This window comes from Rattus norvegicus, chromosome 1 (assembly GCF_021556685.1).
Source record: "Rattus norvegicus strain SHRSP/BbbUtx chromosome 1, alternate assembly SHRSP_T2T, whole genome shotgun sequence".
Classification (NCBI taxonomy): Eukaryota; Metazoa; Chordata; class Mammalia; order Rodentia; family Muridae; genus Rattus; species Rattus norvegicus.
In genome coordinates, this window is record NC_141534.1 from 219,981,733 (window position 1) to 219,994,132 (window position 12,400).

The window sequence follows — 12,400 nt, forward strand, 5'->3', positions numbered from 1 at the left end:
CCCATGAATTCAGCCAGACTATCTCCAGGAGCTCCAGAGATCTCCTGTCTCTCCTTTCCCAGAACTGAGATCAAAGACACTTTCTACCATGCTCAGCTTTTGCCCATGGGTGTTGGGGATCCAAACTCAAGTTTTCACGGTTATGTAACAAACACTTTACCAACTAAGCCATCTTCCCTGACCCTTATACACTATTTTCATGTGTCTGTGTATCTGTGTCTTTGCTTACCCGTGTCTACATGTGCATGTGTCTGCATGTATGAACATATTAAATGCTCATGTGAACATCTACGTATTGTGTATGTTCTTCTTGTTCAGGTGTGCTCTTTTTTTTTTTTTTCTTTTTTTTTTTCGGAGCTGGGGACCGAACCCAGGGCCTTGCGCTCGCTAGGCAAGTGCTCTACCGCTGAGCTAAATCCCCAACCCCCAGGTGTGCTCTTATTATTGCTTCTTCCTTCCTTTCTTTTCTTCCTTTCTTCCTTCTTTTCTTTCTTTAAGTTTTCTTGAAACAAAGTCTCATGTAGTCCAGGCTGGCCCATGTAGCTGAGGATGGTTTTTAATTTTTTTTATTAATTTTTATTTATATGAGTACACTGTAGCTGTCTTCAGACACACCAGAAGAGGGCATCAGATCCCATTACAGATGGTTGTGAGCCACCATGTGGTTGCTGGGAATTGAACTCAGGACCTCTGGAAGAGCAGTCAGTGCTCTTAACCACTGAGAGCCCAAGCATGGTTTTTTGAATTCCTGATCCTCCTGTTTCTGCTTCTCTAGTGCTCCTTAGATATGTGTCATTGTGCCCAAGTATGTAACTGAGGTTACATTTTGTTGGCACAAATGTGCCCTATGTTTGTGTATGGGTGTCTTCAGGGCTCTGTGTCCTTTTTAACTGCTTTCATGTGATTTTGTTTTGTGCTGTCTCTCTCTCTTCCCTCCACTCCCACCATGTGTGTGTGTGTGTGTGTGTGTGTGTGTGTGTGTGTGTTTTGTGTTTTGGCAGGAAGGGGCTAGTAATTGTGGATGCCCTCACCCCACTATGCAGTTATAACAAGACATTTTTAGGATCCAGGTCCGTTTCTGGGTTGGTGACTCACCCCTAATGTTGGAGGCCATGGACCAGCAGGTCCCCACGCACAGCCTGTGAGGCTGTCACCGGGCCCTGAGTCTGATTGGGTTTACAGCCCAGAGACTCTGTGTCCCTGACTCCCCTCCTCCAACTCTGGGACCAGCTGGAGCCTCCCACAGTCCACATGGAGCCCCTGGAAGGCTCTGGACAGCCCCAGGCCTGCTACACAGGACTTTACCAGGTACAACGGCACTCCAGGGTCACCAAAACTGCAACATGGATGCCCACTGAGACGCACAAATGGACCTAGGGAGAGTAGATGGCTGTGCCCAAGAACCTGCTGGTCCATGACCTCCAACATTAGGTGTGAGTCACTAACCCACAGACAGGCCTGGGTCCAGTGTCTTGTCATAACTTCATTACAGGCTGAACTTGGAGGGGACAGCCCCTAGTTCAGCAGTGCTATCTGGCTACCTTCCGGGACCCCGAGCAACTCACATGCTTCTTTAGGATCTAGGCTCCTGAGGCATAAAGTAAGGGGTTGTTGCTTACAGAGCCACATATACAGCTGCACAGTTGTGCACGGAACAGACCTGGCCGGGCGGCAGCAGGTGCTGAGAGCCGGGCTAGACTTTTGCCTTGCAGATGAGAAGCAGCAGTGCCCAGCTGCTCCATCTTCCCACGCATTTGCTCACTGGGCGCTAAGCTCAGTGGGGTATCCCTCTAACAGACAACTTGTTCTCATTCTCACAAAAGATGTCTTCCTCTGCTTGCTTGGCAGGAGAGAAACCCAGCCTTGCCACCAGCCTTCTACCCTGTGCTGGTGTCTACCTTGCCCATCCATCACACCCCACCCCCCATCTCCCTGACGTTCTTCCTGGCCTATCCCTATAGACCTCTCTCTTTTGAGGCTATCAGTGGGACCCTAAAGTCCTGCTTTAATCCACGTTCCCATTTGTATCAAACCTCCAGCCTGACGTGACTAATCACTGTCCCAGACAGCACAACCAGAGGGACACATCTCCAACTGATGCCCCTTGTCAGCTGAGCCGCTGTCACTCAGATGCTCTGAGTCCCCTGACTCCAAATCTGACCCTGAACCCTCTACCCCGATGCACTCTAGCTCACCCCTTACCCCAGCACCACCCTGCCTGACAATGACTGGATACCATGCCAGTTCAGTGTTCTTTATTTCTTTAGTAAAGTAACCGAGGGCATCTTGGGAAGTGTAGGGGAAGGAGCTTGTCCCATCATGGCAAACCTGGGAAGAAGGGATAAAGATTAGGTTTGAGGGAGAGCCCTGGGGTGGCTCTGAACCCTCTTCAACAGAAACAAAAGGCCTCCCGACTCCCATCCCTCAAGCCTTACTTAACCCAGACCTTGGGAAGGGAATGGGCACAGGAAGGCACCCTGTCCTCTTACCCCCCAGATTCAGCTGGAAGTTGGGTAGCGGTTGCTATGAGGCACGTCTCGATAGAAGGGGTCAACTGAAGTCAAGGTTCTGCAGAAAGAAAGGAAACTGGTGGGAGGAAGGGTGACCAAGCCTGGGCCTCTCTCCTCTACCTCCTGTCCCCAGATCCCAAGAGCTACCCAGGTCCGAACAAGGACAGCCAAGCCACAGACATTCTGTCTGCCAACTGAGCCTATACTATCCAGGTGGAGGTTTTGAAGAACTGAGAAAGAGTCACGGGAGGGATGGGCCCACAGTTCATTCACCTTTAAATCCATTCCCACACTCCCTGTCACCATGGTAGAGGCAAAACATGCAGTGGAAGGGTAGGGCTGAGGGGATGAATCTGGGCTGCAAAGTTGAGGGAGGGGTGGCAGGGGCAGAGCTGAGGGGACATGCTACCTTCCCACATGGGGATGCAGGTGCCTCAGGGTCTCCGTGGGGTTGGGTGTGGTGTCCATGTGGGTAACGGGCTCACTGAGGGCATAGGCTCCTGCTTTCTGGGGCTGGATGCCACCTCGAGTCCAGCCTTCTCGATCCAGCCCCTTGGGGATGTTCTCAAAGTACCTGGTATGGTACAAGGGCCCTTAGATACAGCTTACCTCTTTCTGAAGCTCATTCCTCCCTTCACTACCAACAATCTTGGGCCTCAGGGCGCTCCAGTCTGCTTGCCTCTGCCCATGTGTCTCCTCTGCCTGTCACACCCGAGGCCTTGTCCACCCAGGACAGTCACTCAGGAAGCCTGCCCCTGTTCCTGGAGCCGAGTCCCCCTGCTCCACTCCAAAGCTGAGACGGGTGTGGGGAGCAAAGAACAGGATCTGTGGGGTTCCCACCTGTGGCCCTGTCAGCACCCAGAAAAGAGCCCTGCTCCATCAGTCTCCTCTAAGCCTCTGACTCCCTTCCATCCACCTAAAGAACTGAGCTTTAGGCCGAGTTCTGAGACACAGAATGAGTAAGACTGGGACCCACCCTGGCTTATGAAGACACAATGACAGGATGCCAATAGGTTCATTTGGAAATCAGGGATTACCATCCCCCGCCCGGGGGGCAATTCAGGATCTCCAGCAAGAAGCAGGGTGTCCAGCACCTGCAGGAATTCCTGACAGGTAATGGAGGCAGGGTGTGTGAGCAGGGTAAGGACCTGCAGAAAGCCTGGAACTTGATGAGGGCCTCAAAACGGGGGCAGTCTCTTAAACAGAGACAGATTTTGTCTGCCAACATCCAGAGTGCTCCCCTGTCACCCTTGTGGAAAGAGAGCAGTTACTGTGTTCCCAAGCTAAGCCCTAAGAGTGTGGCCCAGAGGGCACCAAGGCTTTTTCAGCTGAGACCTCTATTGCCAGCTGGTCCTCGGCCAGACACTCTGAAGTCTCCAATGCTACCTTCTTACATCAACACCCTGGTCCCAGCACTCCTACTCCCCGCCTCTCTCACCACACCCCGATGTGATCACAAGGTTTATCCTCCGGGGCCTAGGTCAGTATCTGCCCTCAGTCAGGATTCAGTGGAAAAGCAGGAAGTGCCCTAGAACTGGGGTAGGAGGAGGGAAGCCTGACAAGCCAGAGGAACATGGAATACTCTGGTTTGGGGGCAGTGTGCATGCATGGAAAGATCAGAGGTGTGCTGAGAGCCAGCCTGGCTTTCCAGCTTAGGATTCTGTCCCCCTCGCCCCAAACCCACTTCCTGTTGGAGTGGGTTCATGCACGCATAATCTCGGCGTTTGAGAGGCAGAGATGGAAGTCGCCACTGCCACAAGCTCTGGGCCAGTCTAATCTACAGAGAAAGTTTCAGGCCAGCAAGAGTGTCTCAAAATAAAGGAAAAACAAACAAAGGTATTACAACACTTGCTTTCTGCTGCCCCTATAAGCCCTTCCCACCCAGCCCTGGTTTCAGAAGCTGTCCTCATGGCTCTTGGGCTACTTCCCTGCAGAAGCCCTCCTTAGGCCTCAGGCATGGCTCACAGCTTACCTGCCGAGGGAGCACTGAGCCCACCTGGCATGTGATGGATGCGGTTCCTTAACAACTGATGGTTTGCTGCTGCAGAGCTCTACATTCATTTACCTTTCCCAGCCTGGCCCTGGCATCCTGCTCTGCCTGTTGTGTGAGAGCTCCCCTTGACTTGCTAGGATCTGTTTCTCCTGAGCAAGGAGTCCCCGTGAGACTTCATGTCGCCCTGAGGACAGCTTTTTAACCAGTGACTAATGGGCCTGGGCTGTGACCGCTCTGGCTCTGTCACCCTCAGGCTGGGCCAGATCAGAAGTGTGTGCCCTTACGTTGTTGTCTATGTTTCTGCCACAGGCCAGCTGGCCTCATAACACCTCTTCACTGTCTGCTTTGCCTTCCGTGCAACTTCCACACATGCCCCCCTGAAGTCCGTTCTCCCAGGGAAGGGGCAGCACAGCTGAGGGTCTGTGTCTGGAAGAGTTTAGTGCCAGGTTCTCCTCCCAAAGGTTGTATCCTTAGTATTTGCTCTGCCTCAATTTCAGTCAGTCAAATGGGTCTCGGCTTTCAGCCAGGAAGGGAGCCTCACCCTTGGTTGTAGGTGGTGAGGTACCGTTGATCTCTGTCTTGTTCATAGGAACTCCGAACATAGCTGGGGTTGTTAAGAGTGAACCCTGTGGGCTCCTGCACAAGAGGGGGGCAAGGGAACGAAAGGTTAAGACTCAGAACATAGTCAGGGACTGGGATGGGTGCAGCAGCCTTACCTTGTTCCCCACAGACTCCCTGCCAAGCAGGGCAACATTTGACTGTTGCATCCGCTGGGGAGGCTGGTAGGACCTGTGGCTCATGCTGGTGGGCTGTGAGCTTGGAGTAGGCATCTGGAAGGAGCAGAGACATAAGTCCAGAGGCTGAGAAGCTGGCTGAGGTCATATGATGGAGAAGGGATGGGCAGAGGTCCTCCCACCCCCTGCCAAAGTATTCCAGGCTTCCAAGCGCAGGCTCCATCCCAGCTCTTAACTTTATGCCCCATCTGCAACAATACCCTTCATCCATCTCTGCCTCTTCCCATCCTTCCCTGCTGGGCCCATTACTTACTCTGGGGTTCAAGCTCCTTTCACTCACTCGGCTGTATCCAGTGTCCCGATCAGAGCCTCTGGCCAGCACAGGGAGGAACTCATTTCCCTGGGGGGAGCAAAGAAGTTGTGGGTACCACTCCTTCACAATTCTAAGCCTTGTACAACTGTCCCTATATGTGGTCCCGGCCCCCCAGCACAGAGCTTACCTGAGGGTGACTTATAGGGAGGTAGTCTGACTTGGTGATACTCCGTCCTGGATGGAGGACCTGGGGAAGAATGCACAGTGGAAAATCAGCCTAGCTTCCCTTGCCCTCAATGGCTCCCACACCCTCTGATCCAGCCTCCACTGTGTCAAGCATGCAGAAGGGTTCTGTACAGACAAATGTGCCTGGGGCAACTAAGGAATAGGTAAGTTTGGGTGGAATGACCAACCCCCGGTCCAGAATGGGAGCCAATACAGAAGATTCCCATCTGAGCTTTGAGCCTTGCCCCTTCACCTACTTGGACCTCAGTATTGTCATCTATAAAGTGGGAGTCTTAAGCACAGCAGTGGTGTTCTCTCTTTCATTTCATACCATACTTGACTGGAAGACTTTGTGTCCAAAGCTTTAAAAGTAACTTCAGACCCCGTCCCTCAGTCTTGGGAATTTTGATGCTCCTGGGTCCACACTTACAGGGTCCCCAGGATATGCCTGTGAGGGCGGCTGGAAGACAATGGGATTCTTGGTAGACTCTTCCGTGAAGCCAGTCTCTTCTTTGGAACCAATTGTCTTCTTAAGCAAGAGATCTGCAAAAGCCACAGCTCTCTATGCTTCATGGGGCTACATCAGTGAACCAGCAGAGAGGGATGGACTCCAGGGGCCAGGCCAGGAAAGCAGAAGGAAGAATAGGGACTGACAGGCAGGAGTAGCTGCCAAGTGGCCCTGCTACAACAGCAGGACAGGGCACTGAAATCAGCCCAGGGGCACAGCTTCTCCCTCAAGTCACCCATTTGACAGTCCTCCTTTCTCCCCTTGGTAGCTTCTGAGAACTGCACCAGCTCCAACCCTGGAGTCTCTCCTAGGGGCCGGAGAAGGAAGGTGGAGCTGGGAGGGCCTACCTGGATGGTTTGGAGACTCCTTGAGATACTTGGAATTATACTCGGAAGTCATGAAGCGTGGGCCCTGGAACGTACAAGGCAGAACAATAGGAACGCAGTGGACCAGGGCAGAACGTAGGCATCCCATGTTGGTGGTGGTAGCTCTTTGGATGTGTGGATACCCAGTGGGCCTGGGAGGAAGAGGCTAGCACAGCTCCCCAACAGACACCTGAGATGCCTGATGAGGCACGTCAGTGCCTCAAATGCCTCCATGATAATTCCAAATCATACAGCATGCTGAGTTCCTGGAAATGACCCCAAGGAACCCAGACAGAAGTGAGGGGGTTGTGATGAAGGATAAGTTGATAGAACAAAAAAAAAAAAATATCAGCTTAGTCATGGGACAGAGGAGGGTATGGTGGCCACTTTGATGCAGTTTGAGAACTATCAAATTGAAAATGCCTTGTCTGCATTGTTTCAGGGCCCGAGGGAGCCCCCTGAGAGAGCAAACACAGGTCCAACCTCTGCAGGAGGAGGAGGTGGGCGTGCCCCCTCCTCAGCCCTAGCAGATATCCACTCACATAGCGCGAGTTCTCCCACTCCGTAGAGCCCTTGCCCTGCTGCTGGTGGATCAGGGGAACCTCCTTGGGCTCCAGTCCCGTGATAGTCTGAGGCCCGTGATCCTGGGTGTCAAAGTGGACCTTCCTGACCTGGAAGAGTGAAGTACATGATCATTCTGACAGGCGAGAGAGCGCCAGTCACAGTCCATTCCCTACTCCTACAGAGCTAGTTAATGGCAGTCTGTGTGACTCTAATACAGTGACATCAGCGGGCCCTCCTGTACCTCAGCTTGTATCTTGCTGTACCTTGCTCAGAGTGGTGACTCTCACACCCTGACAGCAGTCTATGGGGGACTTTGGGTCCTCAGACGGCAACAGAAACGTAACCCCTTGCTGGGCCCCTCACCCAGAAACTCCTGCCCCAGGGCCTTTGAACTCATAGCTGATACTGCTTGGATCACACATCCCTTAGGTGGCTGTGGTGAGAGGAATGGTGGCCTCTTTTGAACCTTACCCAGGGTTTCCATACTAACTTCTTTCCCAGCCTTTGGGCTTCTGCTCATCACTCCTCCAGTGCTGTATCTCCCTCTGCTCTTACCCCTTCAAACTTTTTAGTTTTATTTTACATTTTAAAAGATTTATTAGCCAGGCTGTGGTGGCACACCCCTTTAATCCCAGCACTTGAGAAACAGAAGCAAGCAGATCTCTGAGTTCGAGGCCAGCCTAGGCTACATAGCTATAGAGTTAGTTTGTGAACAGACAGGACTACAAAGAGAAACCCTGTCTCAAAGAGAGGGAGAGGGAAAGAGGGAGGAGAGGGAGAGGGAGAGGGAGAGGGAGGGGGAGAGAGAAAGAGAGAGAGAGAGGGAGAGAGAGAGAGAGAGAGAGAGAGAGAGAGAGAGAGAGAGAAAGTCAGAAAAGAGATTTGTTAGTATTTTATGTGTTTGAGCTTGTATATGCCACATGTAGATAGGGGCCCACAAGGACCAGATGAGAGCATCAGATTCCCAGGAGCTGGAGTTCCAGGAACTGAACTCGCATCTTCTGGAAGAACAGTAAACACTCTTAACCTCTGAACCACATCTCCTGCTATCGTCACCGTCATTATTTTTTTTAAAGATTTATTTTATTTATATGAATACACTGTAGCTGTCTTCAGACACACCAGAAGAGGGCATCCGATTTCATTACAGATGGTTGTGAGCCACCATGTGGTTGCTGGGAATTGAACTCAGGACCTCTGGAAGAACAGGTCGGTGCTCTTAACCGCTGAGCCATCTCTTCAGCCCTTGTCACCGTCATTATTAAAATTGAGATGTGGGCTCATGTGGCCCAGGCTGGCCTTAAACTTGATGTGTAGCTAAGGATAACTTTGAACTTTTTATCTTGCTGCCTCCCGCTCTCCAATGCTGGATTACAGGCATATACCACTCCGCCTGGTTTCCGAAGCACTGGGGGATGGACCCCAGAACCTCGTGAATGTTCAGCAAACGTGTTACCCACCGAGCTACAGCTGCACATTCCCTCCACACTTAAAAGGCATTCAAAGTAGGTTGCTTGGATGAACGGCTACCTGTCCTCGTGACTGTGGTGGTGATCTGAGTGGTGGTGATAATGATGACAGAAGCAGAGAGGTCGAGTGATTGTGACAGTGACCTTATGGCAGTGAGAGTGGTGGCAAAGGGTTCGGACGTATGAATAGGATCCTGGCATCTGAGAGGATGGAGTAGGGGCGAGGGTGGGGACAGGGCTTCAGGGAGATGGAGAGGGAGTGACAGTGGGGATAGCGGGGATGAAGACAGGACCGCCGTGGGGGGTGGCCCCTTACCCTACACTTTGGTTCTTCCATGCCACGTCTTCTCAGTTCTGTGCAATGGATGGAGGTGCTATTCCCACTTGCTAGAAGGAACCTACCCTACCCGTCTTCCTGCACACATCCTGGGGCTCACTCCTTTCCAGCGTGGGCCCAGCACTGACCTCCTTGGAAAGTGGTCCGATGTTGACCTTCTCTCGCCCGTAGCCGGAGGTCGTCTGGTGCAGGTTCCAGGGCAGGGGCTGCTTGCCGTCAGGCACTTCCAGGGGAGCGTAGCTCTGACTGGCCACAGACTTGGAAGTGTCATGGATTTGTTCCCTACGGAGTGGGAGTAAGAAAGAGATGGAACCTCCAGGGCCACCTTCTTTGTTCTGGGGCTGAGAGATGCATTTCTTATTCCCAGCCGTCTCTCCCATCCCTTTCCCAAATGTTTCAAGAGTCCCTCTTGGCCCTAGGGCCAAAACTGGGCAGCAAGCCCAGAGCCACTCAGGCCTTGTTTTGGAGCCTGGGGCAATGACATCCTTAATATTTAAGATCCAGCAGGGCAGAGGAGGGAAGGCAAGGATGGAAATTGTACCCCACGGCAGGATTGTCCAGGGTGTCCAGGTGTGGTTGGTAGGAGACCAGGGGTCGATAGTTGGATTTGTAGCCTGTGCCTACATGGCTCCCCATGCGGGGCTTAAACTCCTCCCGACCTGCCAAGGGGCAAGAAAGAAACAGGATAAAGGTTGAGGAGTGACTTCCCAAGCAGAGCCAGGACCCTCCAGGGCTTAGGGAACACTAAGCCAGGGGAACACCTAAAAGCCCAGGTGATGAGAGCTGTGTAGGCCTGGCCCTTGGAGAACTATGGTGCCAGGAAACAAAGCCAATGTCATGGGTCACAGGAACCATGTGGCAGACACATTTCAGTGACAGGACCAAAGAAGGGAACAGCCAGACAAGGCCAGCATGATAGTGTGAGTCCTTGGGCTCGGGGAATAGAGCCCCTCTGTGTGGCAGGTCACTGTCTGTGAAGATTGACCTACAGGGTGTCCCTCTCCTGGTCCCTCTTCCCACCCAAGGTCCTGAAGGTAGCACCAACAGAGAGGAGTCCTCACCATAAGCTGTGCAGTAGCTAGTAGCATAAAACTTCAGAGGGTCAGAACATCCCCCTGAACTCATCTTCACATAAGGAGAGACAACCCCAAGAGGGAGTTTTCCCATCATGATGCTGCAGGGCAGAGCCCCACGGGCCTGAGAAGAAGCCCAGGAGATACTCGTTAATCTTGATCCCAAGCTTCAACCCCAGCAGTGACAGGCAGTCTCCCCTCTTAGACCCGAGTCATCCTCACAGGCCCCTGCTCCCGTCTCTGGACACTGCATCCTAAGCTAAACAAAGAGCCCACCTTCAACTCATACTGGAGAGTCTCTTACCAGAGTCTCTTCAAATGCCCCCACTTTAGAGCCAAGAAACAATGCCAAGAAATGAATTAAAGCTCTGGACAAGGGACAGAGCTGGGATTTAGAATTGGGGTATCTGACTCCTAGTCCTCTAGTCTGACCTCCTATATGTGGTTCTTAGAGTGTACATGACCAGATGACCGCCTGCCTGAGATTTTTCTCCTTCCAGACATGCCCCACCCCTACCCCATCTCTTACTCAGTTCCTTCCCCACCCACCTCCCTCTGGAAGTTGACTGTGCTCTCCTGGGGCCCTAGACAGTAAGCCCCACCCTCACCTACCCTCTTAGGTAGCTCTGAGGTCAGCAGAGGCCACAAGAGGCTGGAGCTGCTCTAGAGAAGCTGGCTCTCCTGAGGTGGAGATGGCCAAGCGGAGAAGAAACAGAGTGTTGCTTAGCAACCAGCACCTAGCAACAGCGTCCCAAGCCTCTGATGTCCTTCTCAAGCCATGGCCCACTGAGGGGCTGACCTGTCCAGGAAGGGAAATCCAGGCATAGCACAAATTTGGCCTGCCTCTTTATGGCTCTGACCCACACTGCCTGCACGAGACCACAGAGAGTTGCTTGTCTTGCTGATGTGAAATCAAAGATAATCCTGGACAATCTCTCCCATTTACAAAGTATCCACTTCTCAGCAGACATGTTTATCTCCGTTCTCCTAGTGGTTCTTCCAGGCAGCTATTATTATTCTCTCATCACTGGGGAACAAGAGGCTTAGACCGACAAAGCACCTGGACTGGTCGGAGATCTTAAAAACCAAACCAAACCAAAGCAAAACAAAACAAAACAAAACACCTCCCCCCAAAAGAAAAGAAACAAAACAGTTGAAATTTCACGTGGTGGATCTGATCCCACTCTTATGCCTCTTGGTAAATTAATGTTTGCTATGTTCTGCTCCAGCTAAATCTGTGCTAAGCCCTTTTACACACATTACCTCTTACAATTTCCCAGACTCCCCCATGAGCTTTGGGGCTCTTGGTATATGGCCAATAACCACAGCAGTGGTTGAGATCAAGGCCTATTGGCTTTGATGAGGTGTCTTTCCTCTTTACACCGTCACTTCTCATCTTGATCAAGTGTGTGACTTCTGACAGAAAGTACAGGTTCAACACCTGCTGGAAGGAGGGGGCAACATTGGTACTCACTTGCAAGCTGTGGTCTAAATGTTCAGGGCCAGCTCCACAGAGACTTCAGTAACAGCATGCAAGCCTCAAGTTGGTTTTCAGTCTTGTCAACATTATAACAGTTGGATATCCAGGAGTGCAGAGGAAATTGGCTCAGTATCTGCCAATTCCGCCATCAGGGCTACCTGCAAACAGCCAGTGCAGTGTGCCAAATGGGAACCTTAAATAATGTTTTGGTTTGGTTTTTTGAGACAGGGTTGCTCTGTGTGGCCCTAGCTGTGTAACTTGCTCTTGTAGACCAGGCTAGCCTCCAAGTCTCTTGCCTCTGCCTCCCAAGTGCTGGGATTAAAGGCGTGTACCACCACTGCCCAGCTAAATAACTTAATTTTTAACACAGCCAGGTTTACTAGCAAGCCTGTAGATTTCCAGCCTTCAGCTATCATGGGTATTTGAGCTTCTCTTCTGGGACAAGTGGCCTATGAAGAAAAGGGACATGGAGGGAAAGGGGCTGCACTGCCTAGGATACATGCTCTTATATGGGCCAGGCACATAGAATAAATCCTACTACATCCACACTAGCCCCACCAGCACCAGTGATCATGAGCATGCTATTCTCTGGATCCGGAACTTATTGTGGTCTAGGAGGGCTTCAGGACAAACTGAGGTCCACTGGATTCTTACCCTTCAGAGTCATGACTCTGCTCAGAGGTCAGGGGCTACCGGCCAGAGGACTGAATGCACTCAGCCTGGCCTCCATCAAGCAGCTTCCAGCTTGTCAACAAAGAGGCTCGTGGGCACTCCATACGTGAAACATGGGACCACCCAGGGCAAAGGGCAAAGGGCAAAGGCAGAGAGC

The 12,400-nt window shown here is 51.9% G+C and overlaps 1 protein-coding gene across 4 annotated transcripts; it reads right to left on the reverse strand.

Annotated features, from left to right (window-relative positions):
- Positions 1-2,240: 2,240 nt before the first annotated feature.
- On the reverse strand, positions 2,241-10,956 carry Saxo4 (stabilizer of axonemal microtubules 4). 4 transcript variants are annotated; one of them, NM_145786.1, is given in 14 exon segments: positions 2,241-2,328; positions 2,490-2,568; positions 2,920-3,084; positions 5,045-5,139; positions 5,220-5,333; positions 5,551-5,637; positions 5,738-5,797; positions 6,206-6,318; positions 6,631-6,694; positions 7,191-7,319; positions 9,147-9,300; positions 9,560-9,677; positions 10,080-10,215; positions 10,704-10,792. In NM_145786.1, coding segments are annotated over 12 exon segments (1,278 nt in total). In that variant the 5' UTR covers positions 10,189-10,215; positions 10,704-10,792; the 3' UTR covers positions 2,241-2,328; positions 2,490-2,498.
- Positions 10,957-12,400: the final 1,444 nt, after the last annotated feature.